Raw genomic sequence first — 19,686 nt, forward strand, 5'->3', positions numbered from 1 at the left:
TGAGAGAATAATATCTTGAAAATGAATATTGAGTGTTGTAACCATGAGGATGTATTTAATGGATGTTTTAAAACTAGCTTGCCTGTACAAATGTTGATTGTTCAAGATCAAATATAGGCAATCCACAACCTGGATTTCTTCGTATCCTGTTACTTTTTGTGCACTTGAGGAAGGTACATAAATCCAGGCAGATGGTTCCTGCAAATAATGTACTGTTGGTGGCTTTGGATAATGAGAAATAGCTCAAGGGCAATTATTTAGGCTTTAAATCATGATAAACTTTTTGATATTTAGTGGTAATCAAATTATGCAGTGTACAGATTTGTGTTTCTTCAAATCAGTGGAGAAATGTTGAATTTTTATTTTGCTTACTTTTTCTCCTATAACAATAGTTCTGAATCGGTTTTCCATCTATAAATTATTATTGAATATCCTGTCCCTAGCCTAAGCTAATGGTGAAAAAAAAATAAAAAGCTGCGACTGCTTTTCTCATCTTGCAGAATGATTTTCCTCTATAGAGATGGAGGAGGGATTTAAAGGGGAAGGCAAACTAAATTCAGAGAGCTCATTAAGAACTTAAGTTATATTGATGCACAATTCCAAAGTTACAAGCAGATCTATCTGTGGTATCAGGTCCCACATTACCTATACTTAATAGTTTTTATAAGCAGGATATCTGGTAGGACAATAAATGCAAAGAAACGTAAATGGGGAAAGATAAATTCACTGCATCTTCAAAACATTTGAAATGACTAGTGAGAGCCAATATATGGCAAAGGATAATAATATCATATGCAAATAAAACATTCAAAACATTCTGAAAGACAGTGTAAACATTCTAAATGCTGTTGGATTTTCAAGAAAATCTTCTCTGATTGGCCACATGATTCTGACTTAATTGAAACCTTCTGTATGGCAAGAAGCATTCTGGGACTTTGGCATTTCCCCAAGAATCCCCAGAATGTTAGTTTTTTTAGCCTCTCTCTCTCTCTCTCTCGCTCCTCTTGCTCTCTGTTTTCCCTCATCCAGTGGTGTCTTACATCAGCTCACTGTGCCTGAGAGTGAGATCTGAAAGAGAACTTCGGAGAGAAACAAAAGGACTTGTTTTCGTCCTCCTGATAAGACATACATTACTTGGAATTAAGAAATCCTTGGACAGATGGTTTGAAAACAGCAACCCAAGCAGTAAGTCTACATACTGTCTCTTTTCTTTGTTTTCTTTCTTTATTTTTCAAGAAAGTTTGATCATTTCCTCTGTTGGTTTCAAGGAAATATGTACAGTATATTATTGATTGTGATGGTTTTAAGATGATTTAATGTGTATTAGTGCTGTTTCTTTGTTTGTTTTTTGGTTAAACCTTGCACTGGACAGCCACTGTCTGCATGGCAGACTAAAATAGCGGATAGCAGAGCGACTTGATCCTGTGAACTTTGGCAAACCAGCTGTTCTGAATTGACTTTTTTTACAAGGTAGCCATTGTATGTTCTGGCTTGTTAAATTTCACACAAGTGTACTCAAAGTACTTGATTTTGATAGGATATTATGAATAATTGTATTAGTTTCTCCTGCTGTTCTTCAGTACTGTCTTCCTCGTGTTTTACTATGCAATGCAGCTTTGTAGAATTATAAATGTGCCCCTTGTATTAGTATTTGTATTATAAAACTTCTCTAGAAGTTAACATGAGGATGCTGTTTCCTAATAACGAGTTTGAATGGTGGCTGTGATACACACGCAAGTGAAAGTACAGTGGCTTTTCTATTTGTAAAAAGTATTTGGAAAGTTGAGCCTCGCTTAAAAAATATAATATTTTGAATATTTTGATAAACACACCTTTTAAGTAAAGCACTTCACAAAAATTTTAATTGTTTATAAAACATATTGTTTAAAATTATGCAAAGTATTTTGACTTTTTATTTGTATAATCATCATAAATTAGGAAGTTGGGTTACACTTTATTTTAAGCTGTCCTAGTTATAGTGTAATTATTCATTTAAGAACTGAGTAATATTAATTAAATACATGTACATACAGTACTATAGAGTTAGGATTAATTAGGGTTATGATTAGGGTTACTTATGCATAAATAATTGTCATTATAATTGTAAATATATACAACAAGGACACCTTAAAATATAAATCAGTGGGTGTGACAGGAAGTTGCACCTGCTGTTACTTGCTATAGGACCACATGTGTGAACTTGAGGTGAACAGACTTCATACATCTTTAAAAAATCATTTTGAGACAGATTTGTTTATGAGATTCATTTGAACTACTTATGTATACATCCTTAAATTTATGTAAGCATTTCAGAATCCAGAGCTTTAATTTAAAAAATAAATAAATAAAAAAAAAATCATATAATATTTATATTTAAAGTTGATTAGCAATTTTATTATTTATTTTTTATTTATTTATTTTTAGCTCTCTGCTCTTTTGGAAATATGTTGCATTGATGTTTCCGGAAGAAAGCACCCTCTGCTTGCATTGAGTCTTGAATGAGTCATGCAACACTTTTCAGAAAGGAAATGGAAAAATAGTTTTTTCCACTTGCGAAGTTGTTTGGTGTAATTTAAGTCAGAAAGCTCAAGAGAGGGTATATGTTACATTCCAGTGTTCTGTGCAGGTGCACAGATGAAGTTCACCAGTACTAGAACCATTTGGACCATATAGCTTTACACCATAAATTGTTGTCCAAAAAATGTAACTTCATTTTCAACTTTTAAGAAATCTAACTGCTGACTACTTACTGCATTGTAAATGTTTTCAATTGTGTATGATTATGCCATGCCCCAAACTTCTGTTCACAAGAATAAACAGGCAAGTTCAACCTTTTCTTTTTTTCATATACCTCCTGTAGCAAATTTATACAGTTTGTGGCCCTTGATTGATTTAATTATCATATAGCATCGCTATGCAATTATGCTAACTGTAGAGTATATTACATCTTTGTATGATAGGACACAATTATATTTTTCAGTCACTTGTGCTGTTCTAAATAAGTTAAAGAAAAGTAGAAAACTTTTACTCATCACAAAATGTCATGATTCTGTAACATGTGTCGTTGCACTTGCATCTGTTTTTGCTATCGCCTGGCTCTAATTTTACTGGAACTGCCATTTGATTTGGATTTATGCATTTCCATAAAAGTACAATATCTGCAATGCTATGACTTTGCTTTAGGGAGGAATGAAAGAGGTTTCAGATGAAAAACACATGTTCCCCACATACCTAAATGTACAGGCCTGTGAATATCAGCTTGGCGAATAAAATCCGTTCACTCTAGTAGTACGTAGTATGTTGTGCTAATTTCAGATCTGAATTACATAAAGCCACACTCTTGTCTGACTCACATTAAGCTCTCAAATGGGGAAGAAACTATTTTTGTACAGAAATTGCTAGTATATTTCTCAACCAATTGCAAGAAAGGCAAATAACACTTGATAGGCAAATAATAATTGAATTAAATGGGTTACCATTGTACTTTTTACAGTGTACAAATATTTGGAGGAAGTTAGTATCATCCTGAAGTTGCACAAATGCTTACATTTCCAAACTGTGCAGGATATATATATAAAAAAAAATGATTGTGAAGATCACACTGTCATCATTTTTGATGATAATATCTTGACAGTTAATTGCAGGGAGCAGTGAGGGGAGGCTCTAAAGCATAACCAAAAGTGCATATGGTTGTCTTGAAAGGTGCCATTTGAAGAGCCCTTCACTATCATTTTCTGGTTGTTTGGTTGGTTAAGTGACGATCCCAGATCTTGGAAAGCTCTCACTTACAGGGCCACAAATTGAAACCAGATTTTGACACTGATGTGCAATGAGGTTTAATAGAGGCCTTTAGGTAATGCATGACCTATCGGTCCTTCAATCTATATGAAGCTGTCATTATCGTATCTGCTCTATTCTATAATGAGAGACTGGTTAGAGTTAGGATTTGTTTATGTTCAGAACAAAGTTTATAGGGAAACTAATAATTTAGTTACAACATGCATGAACTGTTTTATTGTAAATTGTTCAAAATCTCAGATTCTTTGTAAAAAAAATAATAATAATAATAAAAATGCATAAAATGAATATATTTAACTAATATCTAATATTATATAATATTCTATACTACATAATTCTTTTAATAATTTAAAAATAGTACTTAAAAATTGTGTAACTTAAATTAAATGTGAAATAATAATAGACTTGTGTAATGCAAAAATATTAATGGATATTTAATTAATTATCAACAAGATTTTGACACTGATGTGTGATATTTAATTAAGTTAATAAGATATGACCTATCTGTCCTCCAATCTGAAGTTGTCATTTAGCTTATATATATTCTATAATGACAGAATGGTTAAAATTAGAGTTAAGAGTTGTTTAACAAAGCATATATGGAGATTAAAAAAGTATAGTACAGCTTCAATCATATAATATCTAATTATTTTAATGACTTAACCTGATCTTGACTATGATGTGTTATGATATTTAATTAAGACCTAAAGATATGATTAAGCTGATCTGTTATATTATATAATGAAAGACTGGTTACAGTTAGAGTTTGTATTTGTCTAGAAGAAATCTTAAATGCTTAAATTTTAATAAGTTAGTTAAACCTATACAGTACATGAACTTTCATTGTTACATTTAGTATAAATTCAATGTATTATGATATGCTCTAATCTAAAAATAAAATAATATAAATATTTTAATGACTTTGTAATAAAAGCATCATATCAAATTTCATTGCATTAATATTGGTACTACTGTATATGCATCCTTTTCTGTCTGTGTCCATCCTGACAAAGGCTGACCCCTATTTTAAACATCAGTAGCATTCATTGCTCAAGCATCCTCGAGGTGGCACTGGAAAAAGTGCAGAAAGATAAAAGCTTTGCATATGAAGTGCAGTTTACTCTTTGATGCTGTGAGAAGTCTTGGCCTAGTGGTTAAAGAGTTTGTCTCCTAACCCTAGGGTTATGGGTTTGAGTCTAGGGCCGGCAATACCACGAATGAGGTACAACTGCTCCCCGGGCGCCGCAGCATAAATGGCTTCCCACTGCTCTGGGTGTGTGTTCACAGTGTGTGTGTGTGTTCACTGCTGTGTGTGTGTGTGTACTTTGGATGGGTTAAATGCAGAGCACAAATTCTGAGTATGGGTCACCATACTTGGCTGTATGTCACTTTCACTTTTCACATTAAGAAAATGTGTACCTGTGAAATCCAACATTCATCTCTAATGTTAATTTAACTGTAAGTATTTACTACTTTCTGCATACATACATTGAAGGTGACGTGACATACAGCCAAGTATGGTGACCTATACTGAGAATTTGTGCTCTGCATTTAACCCATCCAAAGTGCACATACACAGCAGTGAACACACACACACCCCAAGCAGTGGGCATCCATTTATGCTGCGGTGCCCAGGGAGCAGTTGGAGGTTCAGTGCCTTGCTCAAGGGCATCTAAGTCGTGGTATTGCCGGGCCGAGACTCGAACCCACAACCTTAGGGTTAGGAGTCAAACTCTAACCACTAAGCCACGACTTCCCCCAAAGTAAAACTGTGGCCTCGCACAGAGCCTGGTTACCTCATAAACAGCATGAGGCCCATACCAGGAAAGAGGAAATGAAAGCCAAAAATAGTGTCAATGATTTTGCAATGAGTAAATATTATAGGATAGAGTAAATAGGTGTTTTAGTGTGATTTTCTGAAATGAGATTTTCTCAGTAATGGTATTCTGGCATGTTACGGAGAGTCTTTTTATGGTTAGAATCTCTAGGGTAATTGCTCATTGGGAAAAACTGATTTCCCACCACAAAACTTGTAATAAAAAATAACACGTTTTTTTTATTTTTTTGAGAGAGAGCTATGAGCCCCACTATGCATTTGAATTCAAAGAGCACACTGTGTCCTCATTGCAAAGACACTATTTTAGGCTTTCATTTCCTGATATAGGCCTCATGCTGTTTATGAGGTAACCAGGCTCTTTTACTTTAAAAGCAATCTTCACCTATTGCATGTGAATCATGTTGACTAAAGCACCTAGAAGACATAGTGTAACGTGTAATTGATTCTTTTTGCCAGGTTGCACTGAAGAGCCAGTATTGTGGTTTGGAATCAGCTAAATCCTACAATATTTACTCTTCAAGGTCTCACAAGGGCCACGGCTTTTGTGTACACTATTGGCCCTCTGTACAGTCAGGTGTTGTGTTTAATAAGTTCCTTCAGATTGCTAATGGTTTCTCTCTGCTGTTATCAGATAAAAAAGCTGTTTTAGTGTGATTTTCTAAAATGAGATTTTCTCAGTAATATTGAGAAAATATTCTGGCATGTTATAGAAAGTATTTTTATGTTTAGAATCTCTAGGGTAATTGCTCATTGGGAAAACTGATTTTCCTCAACAAAACTTGTTATGAAACATGTTACTTTTCCTTCCTTCCTTAAGTTTTTCTTACTTTAGTTAATTGCCTCAATGGGAATTATACTTGTCAGAAGAAGCTTCCATTTTATATACTTTACTATTTATGTTCTAAATTAATTTGGAATAAATATTAATAATGGCAGCTTTTATTGCTCATTGCAAATCCTACCAAATTAGTCCATTCTTTCATTTTTTTTTTTGGACTTGCAAATACAATGCTCTTGTGGATTGTTATATTTTATTTCACAACATTATTTACATTTTTCCCATTTAACCATTTTGAATGAAATTTCAGATAACTGTTATTAGTTTACACTTATGCATACTGTATGTCAGACACTTTTAAAGTGACTTACAGTATATGTGTATATATACATTTTTTTTGAGTCCATGCATTCTTTGGGATTTGACCTATGACTTTTTAATTTCATAAAACCATTCTGTTCCAGCTATTCTATTCTAATATGCATACTAATGTATCGAATATAAGCTTAGATATTTAATAGATTTAAGTCAACTTAATGGTTCCAGTAACACTTTACAATAAAGTCTCATTCGTTAAAATGTGTTAATGCATTAAGTAACGTATTCAAATTACAATAAAAATGCAATTAAAATAATATATTTAATATAATATTAATGTAATATTTCTTATATGTAGGTTAATAGACATACATTTGTTCATTGATTGTTCAGAGTTCATTGATTAATTAATGTTAAGTGAATGAAAAATTATTGAAGGGCACAAATTCTGAGTATTTATATCATACTTGGCCACACGTCACTTCACTTCACCATACACTACCATTCACAAATGTAGGTTTGTTGTGAGTCTTATGCTTACCAAGGCTGCAATTATTTGATTAAAATACAGAAAGAAACTAATATTGGGAAAAATATTTTTACAATTTGTACAATATAAATGATAATTTTAATATAAAAAAAAAATAATGTTCTTTTGACATGTGATCAAATCTGAATTTTAATCAGCCATTACTTTATGTAACATTCTTAAAAAAATAAAAATAAATACTGACCGCAATTATTTTAGTAGTAGTAGTAGTAGTAGTGTGAATGTGTGTGTTATGCTAAGTGACTACTTACACTTTTAATACAGACTATATATGTAATAATGTCTTCTTTGAAGCTTATGAAGCATGGCAAATGATTTAGAAAGCTGCAGCATGAGCTTTCCTTTATAATTCCTTAGAGCCGCTGGTAAAATGATTTGAAACATTCCAAAGTGCTTGGGTGACACAAAATGAGAAACTTTAAGAGTTACTAAATATAATGTGCCAGTCTTGTCTGAAAGTCTGAAATGTTAAAAACCATCCATATTCTGAAGTGGTCGTTTACTTTGTCTTCTCAAGTTATGTGATTGGGTCATGACAGCTTTACAATGCAGTATACCAAAGCATACACAAATTGACTGCTTTTAGAGACAAATCTCTTATTACTTTTCCCTGTTGTGCCCCGTCTGCCCATGTCCCCTTGAATCATTCTCATCTCCCTCCTTGCAGAATCACTCAGTGTGAACACCAGGACTCGTGACATTTGAGAAATGGCCTTGTAGGACTGCTACCAATTTCAAACACCGCAGGCCCTTTAATCATAAATTCTGCTGTAAATGTTTGGAGCACATATGAATGCATCAGAGGCAGTCATCCAGTAGTTCCATGTGTTGACTGCATTCTCACTGTGACCTAGATCATCTGCTCTGTTCACACGTCGCCTGAAGTATGTTTTAGCATGAAGGTCATAAAGTGAGGGACCTGAACTACCGCGTATTTCTGTGCAGTACTTCAATACTTGAGGGACCTTTTAAAATACCTTTTAAAGCAATAAACTCCCCACATACACTGGCTGAGAGAAGGAAAATGATTGTTGGACTTTTGTACGTAGACCGTTAAAATACTGGACAACTCCAGTCAAAAGTTTGGAATAATTTTTTTTTTATGTTTTTGAAATAAGTTTTATATGCCCAGCAAAGCTGCATTTATTTGCTGCTTATGTAAATCCAGTAAAAGCATATTGTGAAATATTATTACAATACACCTGTTTAGCATTTTAAAACAGTATATTTTAAAATAATGTATTCCTGTGATGACAAAGCTAAATTCTCAGCAGCCATTACTTCAGTGTCAGTGTCACCTTCAGAAATCATTCCAATATGCTGATTTGGTTCTCAGTAAACATGTCTGATTATCAATATGGAAATTATTATTATTATTAATTAAACGGCTTAATATTTGGGGGAAAAGTCATGTTAGCACATTAGCACTTTATTTTGGATACAAATGACACCTTGTGTCATCCATTATCAATATTGTCCAGCTTTACTGGACTAAACATGAACTTAAATTTAGCACCAACTATTATTCTGAAATTCAATATACAATACAATTATATAATAATTAATCCAATAACATTATGCAGTATAAGATTGTATTTGCAGTGGCATGAACTGATGATCTTCTGATATCTCTGAAATGAACTGGTAACATAGTGTTAAAAGTGTTTAAAACTTGGGAATGTGACTTTGGGAAATGCGAAATAATGGCAAATGGTAAAATAACACCAAAGAATTCTCTCCCCACTGCGCCATAACCCTGGTATGCACCGCTGCGAGTAATTGAGGGTCCGTTTAACCCAGGTCATGACTGCTCTTTCCCTGTGTGTGGTATCCCCTCTGCTTGAGAGTTCACACAGAGGTTTGCAGAGTCACACGTTTTAACCAAACAAAAGTACAGTGGGGCGTACAACAAAGTACAAAGTAAAACGTTCACTGATGCCGCAGAAGGAAACAAGGTGCATTAAGAGCTTGGGGGTGAAAACTTTTGGAATTTGAAGAACAAGGTAATTTGTACTTAATTATTGTTCCGGGAAACATACAAGCATCTTCTGTTGCTTACGAAGGGCAGAACTAAATGGAAAAAAAAAATATTTAAACAAAATAAGAAACATTTTGGACATCTTCATCATGTTCAAAAGTTTTCACCCCCCAACTCTTAATGCATCTTGTTTCCTTCTGGAGCATCAGTGAATGTTTTAACCTTTTTTAATAGTTGTGATTGAGTGTCTCAAATGTCCTCAGAGTCAAAAGATGTATCTCAAAATCATACAGTCACTGGTGGAAAGAGTTCTAATATGCAAAGACGCTGGAAAACTGACAAATCTGCAGGACCTTAAAGATTTTTCTGAAGAACGCTGCTCAGTTTAACTGTTCAGAACAAACAAGGGACTCATGCACAACCATCACAAAACAGAAAGACAGTCGTGGATCATCAGGTAACAGCACACAGTATTAAGAACCAAGGGTTCCCAAACTTTTGAATGGGGTTATTTTAATAATTTCAGCAATTATTTTTTTTTTTACTAAATGTAAATATTTTTTATGTACAATATCTTACTCAGGACAGTACTAAATAAAAAATAACATGCATTTAGTATGATCTCTCATATTTATTGAAAATTATTCACATTTTCATAGATTCTGCAAGGGGTGCCCAAACTTTTGAGCCCCACTGTAAAACAGACCAAAAAAACTTGCGACAAAGCACATTCATAAGAGCTGATATAAAAAGGAAGAACTGAGTTACTTGTTTCTCATTATTGAGCTCTCAAAGTCCTGCCCCTCTCATTGACCGCTGGGCATTTTCTTTTCTTCTTTTTTTTTTCTTTTTTTTTTTGTTATGCTTATTGTTTTATTTAATTTGTTTTGTTTGTTTGATTTGTGTTTTGTTTTGTTTTAATTTTGGTTTGGTTCAGAAGCTGTGTGTTACAGTGACTGCAACATAAAAACAAATGTGGTTTAATTTGTTAGGCATAATGCAGAGCCTATCTATGCAATCTATTAATCTATCCACGTATGAATCTATCCATTTTATGAAATACAGTTCAATTCATTCATTATCAGTGTGGCAGAAAGGCACAAATACTAATATACATGAAGTACAAATGCTAGTGGTCGACCAAGGTCACGTTGACCTTCATCATCATACCCTAAGGGACTTCCTTTGATAAGTGTGCCTTATTACTGTAGTGAATGTTCAAAGAGTGCGTTGTCTGTTGAGTCTGTCAGGCCTTTGATGGTCTTTTAAAACCTCTTTGAATTGCTCAAACTTAAATGAGGCAGAAGAGGCAGAAATCTGCCTGATGATCACACATGTTCATATAGGCCACTCCTACTTCAATCCTGTGAGGAGAGTTTTGTTTGGCTGATGATGAAGACTTTTCCTGGGCTTTTTAAGGCATCCTGCAGAGATCCAAAGTCACACTTGTCCCTTCAAGCTGAACTTGTATAGCTTTGATATATGTACATGCTGCTGTTTCAATTATACAGTGTACAAAACAAAGATCAGTTAGTCACTAAAGACTTTTACACTTTTACAATTTGTATGGTTTTACAAGATTGGTTGTAATAAGTAATAGACGTGTAATAAGACTACTAATAGAATGTCTACTATAATTAACAAATTTACTCTTTTCCATTCAGTTACAATGAATTTGCAATATAGCAGTGAACCAACTTTTATGTAGTGTTTATATATGGCTTTCAGTATAAAGTTTGTCTAATAATCTAGTTGACTAATAAACCTGATATTGTGTATTATGACTATTGCTGACTGACTGATTCATCTGACAAATGACTTACTGTATAAAAAATAAAAAGCATTTACTACATGCATAAACGTAATGTAGTTTTTTGCGACTCATATAAAACATGAAAACTCCTTTTACAGTAATTACATGCAAAATAACTTTTAACAGGAAAAGTGGGTTTTGATTTTATTGAGGGTGAGTTCATATAATATTTTTGAATCAATTATTCCTTTAATTTTTCATGTTACATAACCCGTCATGAATCATGTGTTGGGACATTCTCAAAGAGCCGGTACAGTCATGCACGGTCAAAAGCAGAAGTGAGTAACCCTGCGCTTGTTTAAAACCCAGCATGTCATTTTCTCCATTGTAATTAAAGCAAATGTAGTTTTAGTCTGCGGCATCTGTCTTTATAATGCTAAGTATAGTTTACTGAATGAAAATGGCATGTAAAATTGAGTTTTGTACAATATATCCTGATATTACAGGCCCATTATTATGTCACAAGCAATTCTGTTGTTCACTGGTGCTTGAGAACATGAATGTTGTGTAATAATAATGTAGTAAGAAAGTACTGTTTCATAGTATGATCAGTTAAGGTGTGTATGATATTTTGACTGAACTGCTCATTCGTGTTGGCAATAACACTCTCTGAGGTAACATCTTACCCACAAGTCAGACACTCTACATCTCCTGGTAATTTTTTTTTTTTGTTTGTTTGTTTTGTTGGCCAGAAATCTTATACACGTATACAAATGCAGACATGAATTCACAGCCAATGCATTGCAGATCTCATTAAAATGAATTAAATATAAAAATTAAATGAATTAAATAATATAAAATATGTAGCAAGAGCTTTTGTGTTCCTCTGACAGTACCAAAACACAGTAGCCTACTCAAGAAGGCAATATAGTTTCCAAATGCTATAATTCTGGTTGATGTTTAAAGCTGAGAATGTCATATGGGTATGACTTACCTCCGTGAAGTTGGCACCCCATAAAAAGAAATAATTACCAAAATTATGCCATTCGTTTGTGCTGGTTTGGTGTTTTAAACATTAAAACAAACATTTTTGACAGTGGGACGTCACTTTCCACTCCATGTTGCCCAAATAAAAATATGATGACATGTATGAAATCAATGCGATTTTTGGATTTGGAACCCCATAATATTTTCCTGAGATTTGATTTATGTCACACAATTTTAAATGATAATTGCAAAATATTATCATATTTCCATAGGAGTGTCACTAAATTAATTTCAGACGTTTTTGATGACCAAGGAGAGTGGTCATGGTGAAACATCCAATCATTTTGTATCTCTGAAAAGCCCTGAATATGTTCTGTATAGGACATCCAGACTTAAAACTGTGGCGTGTATAGTCTCAGAGAAATTCACAAAAATATAATGTCCTCATATGAGGCCGCAGAGTCTTAAGAGGTTAAAAGGTTTGGGCAGTGACATCAACAATTGACTTTGAGCTGTAAAAAGAAACCCCGTAACTAGGACCGCTTCTTAAATGAAAACAAAACATTTTTACCAACAGGGACGTCACTCAACCCCATGCAATCTAAATCATTCCAAAATGGTGCCATTCATTTGTGCTAGATTTGTGCCGTTCAAATTGACATTGTATCCATTTCCCATCCTCAGAAATAGCAAATACAAAACGGGGCAGATGATGTCACACTCCACATTTGGGTTACTTAAGTGGGACCATGGAGGGATATATAAAATACATTAAAATAAATATGTAAAAATACAGATCACAATGTAAACGGGAGAATTATGTTATGGTTGTCACGATCACAATGACCCAGGTCAAAACCATTCATGTACTGCAGAGTTAAATTAAATCCTCTCAGGATACCTGGAATTAGTGTTACAAGTACACTAGGGCTGACCAGGCATATTTTTGTTGCATAAATATAAAACTGATGCGAGCTTGTGCTTTAGTTAGTCATCATATGAAAATAAATGTATTTTTTAAAGCAAAAGTAAAGATTACTAAAACATACTGATTTAAAATGTCCCTAAAATCATTTTTTTTATTAATAGTCATGAACCTTTGCTCTCTGTAAATGCACTAAAGTGTATTTAATGAGAGTAAACCGTTATTTTATTAATATTATATAATCGAAAATATACTTTTGAGAAAGCTAGTCTACCGTGCTTTGACCTTACACTTATTTGAAATATATTGATTATACATCACATTCTATCCTTTTTTATAACATAGTTTAAAGTTTCTGCATAACATATCAGTGTAAATGTGAATCCTACAATGTGCTGGCTAGTTTTATTGTGTGTCTGTGTTTGCTCAAAAGTGTAAAAATGTACAAAGCAGACTTTCATAAAGACTCTGTTTATGGTCAGTAGTTGAATTAAACCCAGAAAGCAAGTATTTTCTCTTTGAACTCAGAGACTTTAAGTTTTTAAACTCTAGCCGCAATGCCTCATGAAGTCTTCCCAACAGCTTTTGCAGTTCTCACGTCAGTATAACGAATATATGAAAGTTCCATCATGCTCCGCAGGCAATTATTTCATCTTTACTGACCACATTAAAACCATCACCTCAAAATAACAGCAACCTGTTTTCCTATTGAACTTGTGTCATGGCTTTGTGACTTTCCATAATGGGAGAATAAAAACTGAATGAAAGGATAAAGACCAACATTTGACATGTAGTTCTCATGATAACAGATTTGCAGAACATTACATTTAGATGAGATTATTAGCTTTTTAGACACATTTTTAAGGTGTGTGTAGATGTTCATCTACAGCGATATCATTGACTTGATTGCAAATAAAAACAGACACTATTTAAACTGAACAGAGTTGACATAACTGAATTCAATGATGAACTGCCTTTAACTATCATTTTGCATTATTGAGACACTGTTTTCCAAATGAATGTTGTTCAGTGCTTTGACGCAATGTATTTTGTTTAAAGCACTATATAAATAAAGGTGATTGATTGATGTTATTTGGGCAGTGGTCTTGTTGTTCCAAACTTGAACTATTTACTTTCTTGTGTGGGACACAAAAGAAGATATTTTGAAGAATAATGTTGTCCATACAATGAAGTTAATTGGGTCCAAAACATTATTGTGTCCTATTGGCTTTCCCTGAATAAAAAAAAAAAAAAAAGAAAAAAAATAATTTCATCAAGACATCATTAAAAATATTTTATTTTTGTTTAAAAAAAAAAAATTGTATACAGATTTGGAACATCATGAATAAATACTGACTCTCTATTTAAGCCTGAGTTGAAACTTGCTCAAGGGTTACAGGGGTATCATTGATTCCTCTTTTACTTAAGTTTTATTATTGAGTGTTTCTCAATCTCCAGGAATGAACGTCCCATCTCCGCCTGAGATGAAGCAGCTTTGGAAGATGCTCTTTCCGCTCCTTATCCTGCTTTACCTATCGGGAGCTGTCAAGTCTCAAGTAAATCCAGGTATATTCATAAATATATTTTTGTTGTTTGTTTTTGTTTTTTACTGTATAAAAAGTTTATTAAATACTCAAGTTGTAACTAAATTTGTTAAATTTGGTCATTTAGCTGAAAATGTTCTCTAAAGCAACTAGGGGTTTAATGGCTTACTCAACATCACAATAACGATAGCTTATGGACTTATGGGTCTTTAACTGCTAGTCCACAATATTATATTAATTGCACAGTTACAGTGGTGTTGACATTGGTGACATAAGTTTGCTCATAAAATCTTTGAAAATGGACGAGACAAGTCTTTGAAATCAGTTATTGTGTTTCCACTAACAGCATGTGGTCACAATCTCCTATTTTATTGTCCATTAACTTTCGTTTTTTTCTAAAGGTCAGAATGCTGCAAGTTGCATTATTATTTTTTGACTAGATTTGAAACTGGCAGCCTTGTAGTTGGGATCAAGCTTGAGGTCTGAATAAGCTCTGGAAGATGCCCATATTTCATTCTGGTTCTCATGGCTGCTTCTCTTTTATCTGTCTTTCAACTTGAGCTTTTTCTCTCTAGCATGGGTGGTTGGTTTGTGGGGAGGAAAGTGTGATGTCAATGTGAGGTTCAATTATATTTTACAAGGAAACCAGAAACCAGCTCATGGTGAGCAGGCGTACAGTAGAGACTAAAGCATAAGTCTGGAAAGCAGCTAGTACCACCATGGCTAGAGGCAGTTCTTCTGGGATCCCCCAGGATGAAAACCACACTGTGCTCTTTTACTATATTGGGCTGTTTTCCTTTATGAAGCAGATGAATTTGATTACCCTAGGTGACATTTCTTCCTTCCACTGATCATGTGTCAGTTTGCCCTGCCATATTTTAACAAAGGCTTTGACTGAAAATAAAAGGCTAAGATTCAAATTGAAAACTTAAATGTTTGTATGTGCAATTAAGGTTCAGGAGCATGCCAATGTAATACGACAAGGAATGCATAATATTCTTTAATGGTTTCTTTTATAGACATGTTGTGCTTTAAAGAATTAGAGAGGAGGATACCAGTCCATCCATGTTGTTTAATTGTGACTTTGCTTGGTCAAACTACAAAGCAATGTTTGGCTTGTTTCAGAGTAAACATGGAATATGTCAAATGTTAAACATCCCTGTGTGGTTTACGTAAAGGGAGTCTGAATTGCTTAAAAGCATTAAGATGGCTTGTGGTACAAGCAAAAATAACATAATTATACTCAGCTGTTCTGCTGCTGAAATCTCTTTATTATTACTTTCTGGTCTGAAAGTATCAGAGAGAACTGTGTATCAAAAATCAAAAGTAAGAAATTTAATTTTGCATTAGGAAAATTAAGCCAATTATTACTACCATTCTGATTTTTATTTGTGATATCATTCTCATATATAAGTAAATGATGTAGTTAGAGGATCATCATTAAGAATATTTATATGTCAAAATAATTATCACAACATGGTTACCATTCATTACCATCTGGTAATGAGAATTTAGTGTTTAACACACACAACTCAAAATAACTTGAATGGTCCAAAATAGCTTCAGTTTTCTTGGAATATTTATTTATATAAAAATACATTATGTGTAACACAGGGAACAATGAATGCAGGAGACAAGGAGGATCTAGGTGCAAGGAGTTTATTGAAAGTCCAAATGAAACAATGGAGCACAGAAAGGCACACAAAACCAACTGCAAACATTGACTGATAGAGTACAGGGAAAACACAAGGGCTATTTATACACAGGAGAACAAGGCCTAACAAGCAACAGGTGAGACTGATTAACTGACATGTCAACTAACAAGGGTTACCAAGATAACAAACAAGGCACAAGGCAAAGGCCAAAGCCACTAGAAGGCAAGCCTGCAACCTTTAGCCAAAAATATGGGAGGCCGTTTGAGGCGAAACCCATTGAAAACTTGTGATACTCACTGAAACACTTCCGATACTCACTGAAACACTTGCGATACTACCTGAAACAATTGTGCGTATAAGTGAAACACTATATATCTGTGCAAATATATAAAAACTTTGAAACATTCTCGTGTGTGAGAGAGCATTAACATTTTCAGTGTGTCCGGAAGTCGTTTCATTGCAACCAGAAGTTATACTTCTTCTTCTTCTTCTTCGGTTTTATGGCGGGTAGCACCAAAGTTAGGTGCATTATCGCCACCTACTGTATTGGAGTGTGAACCAGCGTTTACCCTTTCAAAACGTGAGAAAAAAAAAATTATATAAAATAAAAAAATTATTATTATTATTATTTTTTTACATAAACACAATTAAACCCATTAACCGGAAGTTATAGCTCAAATATTCTCCTCATATGTTCTGACTAAATGAACCGAAGGACACGGGAAAGAAAATGTAAAAAAAAAAAAAAAGAATAACAACAAATACCTAATTTTTAAAACAAGTTTGGAAGGAGCCATATACGTGGAGAATATTTGAGCTATAACTTCCTGTTGCATTGAAATGACTTCCGGTCACACTGAAAATGTTTATGCTCTCTCACATGCGAGAATATTTGAAAGTGCAGTCTTTGTGCAGGCACAACAGTACCTGGGCAATTACAGTTTATATGCAAAGAGTTTCTATGTAACCGCATGTCTATTTGCAAAGATATATAGTGTTTCAAATGTATGCGCAAGTGATTCACTTGTACGCACAAGTGTTTCAGTGAGTATTGCAAATGTTTCAGTGTGTATCGCAAGTGTTTCGGTGAGTATCGCAAGTGTTTCAGTGAGTATCGCAAGTGTTTCAGTGTGTATCGGAAGTGTTTCAGTGTGCATCAAAAGTTTTCAATGGGTTTCGCCTCAAACGACCTCCCATACAAAAGTGTTACGGGTAATGCTAACGCTTTCAGTTTGCCAGACCTTAAGATTTTTTCTTTTCTTTTCTTTCTTGTTTTTTTTTTTTTACATCTCGTTTAGACACTGTCTGCCCCTTGTCATCCAGGCCAGCCCGTACCACCCCTTCTGCCCCTTGGCTATCTGATGTTCTCTGTGAGCATCGTTCAAAACTCAGAGCTGCAAAAAGAGTATGGGGCAAATCACAAAATCCTAATGACCCCCAAACAATCAACTCAAACAGCGTGGTGTGAGGTTATAAAACAACTGCTGTCTTATAATTATTTTTTAAAAAATCATGCAAAATGCAGAACCACCAAAGAGGGAGAGACAGTGAGAGAGAGATGACAGGATGAGACAAAACAATTTAGCCCGCACACACACACACAAACCTGCTCCAACCCCATCTACAGAAGTCATGCGGTTTACCATGCTTACTGCCTGCAATGCATTGTAATGTAACATTTTTGAAAAACTGGGGGGGGGGGGGGGGGTTCAGTAAAAAAAATACTAAACTTCGACAAAAAAATATTTTATTTTTGTTATAATTGTGATTTTATAATATTTAGATATGAATCCAACTGAATCCAACTTGTGAAAAGATATCTTTCATGTAGTCAAATAGCAAATAGCATATAGTGAAGCTCTATAGCCATCTAGTGGTTAAAGTGATTTTCTTTTCTTTTTTTTAACTGCATTTTCCAAAAAATGGGTATAAATGTTACATTAAATCATTTAAAATGACCCATGTTATCCCCATGAATGAAAGTTAGAAATCTGGGTCTTTTATAAAGTGAATTTTACATCAAATGCTGTTTTTTTGTAAAAAGCCTATTTAAATAAATATTTATTCATTTATTTATAGACATTTAAAAGATATCATAAATCATCCAAAAACTGCACAAATGTTGAGTAAAACATTAACAAACAGAGTAAAATTACATTTGTAAAAAAAAAAAAAAAAAAAAAAAACTATTGTTACAAAATTAAATGTTATTGTCTGGGGTCTCTGGGGCCCCCAAAAACAAGAGTGTGGACAGGAAATGAAGACCATCAGAGGGTTAATAAAATTACAAACCTCAGTGTACAATTTGCCACACCACAAACTGTCAAACATATCTTACTAACAAGCATACACTCATTTTCATCCTTCTCTTCACTCTCTGAGGCAGAAGTCTCTAAACTCATCCTTTACAATCATTATTATAATACTTATAATATTATAGTCCATTTGATCCTATTCCATCTCATCTCCTTCAAGCCATTTCTCCTGCATGTGTACCTGCACTCATTCACATAGTTAATACATCCCTTAATATTGGTGTTTTTCCTCAACATTTAAACAGGATTGTATAACCCCACTTCCTAAGACACCCACTCTTAACCCAACTTGTTTAGAGAACTACAGACCAGTTTCCCTTCAACCTTTCAATGAGTTGTGTTCAACCAAGTCTCTGCCTTTCTTACACAGAGCAACCTTCTGGAGAGCAGCCAGTCTGGCTTCAGAAGTTGATATTCGACTGAGAATGCCTTGCTTTCAGTTGTTGTAGCCCTAAGACTGGCAAGAGCGGCTTCCAAATCTTCTATACTTATTTTGCTGGATCTGTCTGATACTTTTGATATGGTTGACCACCAGATTCTCCTGTCAACCCTATTGGATAATGGCATCTCAGGAACCAGACGCCAGTGGTTTGAGTCTTACCTATCAGATAGGTCCTTCAAGGTATCTTGGCGAGGTGAGGTGTGACAACATCTGGGGTGCCTCAGGGCTCAGTTCTTGGACCACTTCTTTTCTCAGTCTACCTGGCATCATTAGGTTCTGTCATTCAGAAACATGGCTTTTCATACCACTGCTATGCTGATGACACTCAACTCTACCTCTCATTCCATCTTGATGATCTGACGATAGCTGCTCGCATCTCAGCATGTCTAACAGACATTTCTTGTTGGGTGACAGACCATCACCACCAACTTTATCAAAATTTCACCATCCAGTTAGGCTCATTAACCATAACTCCTTCAAAAACAGCTAGAAACCTTGAAGTTGTGTTTGATGATAACCTGAATTTCTCAGACCACATTCCTAAAACTGCCCAGTCCTGCAGATTTGCTTTAAACAACATAGATTAGGAAGATGTTTCTTTCAGAACATACTGTACAACACAACTCCTTGTTCAAACTCCTTTTCTATCCAGGCTGGACTATTGTAGTGCTCTATTGGCAGGTCTTCCAGTCCCTTCTATTGAACCTCTAAAAATTAATCCAAAATGCTCCTGCAAGATTAATCTTTAATGAGCCGAAAATAATGCATGTCACACCTCTGTTCATCAGTTTGCACTGGCTACTAGT

At 34.3% G+C, this 19,686-nt stretch overlaps 1 protein-coding gene across 3 annotated transcripts in view; it reads left to right on the forward strand.

Moving 5' to 3' along the window:
- Positions 1 to 260: 260 nt before the first annotated feature.
- Positions 261 to 19,686, forward strand: part of LOC113050491 (discoidin domain-containing receptor 2-like) — a 37,028-nt gene continuing 17,602 nt past the window's right edge. For all 3 annotated transcript variants that reach the window (XM_026213486.1, XM_026213487.1, XM_026213488.1), the window contains exons 1-2: positions 261 to 1,185; positions 14,383 to 14,490. In XM_026213486.1, coding sequence (XP_026069271.1) covers positions 14,385 to 14,490 — 106 coding nt within the window. In that variant the 5' untranslated portion in view covers positions 261 to 1,185; positions 14,383 to 14,384. The remainder of the gene's footprint in view (positions 1,186 to 14,382; positions 14,491 to 19,686) is intronic.

Source organism: Carassius auratus, chromosome 31, assembly GCF_003368295.1.
Source record: "Carassius auratus strain Wakin chromosome 31, ASM336829v1, whole genome shotgun sequence".
NCBI lineage: Eukaryota > Metazoa > Chordata > Actinopteri > Cypriniformes > Cyprinidae > Carassius > Carassius auratus.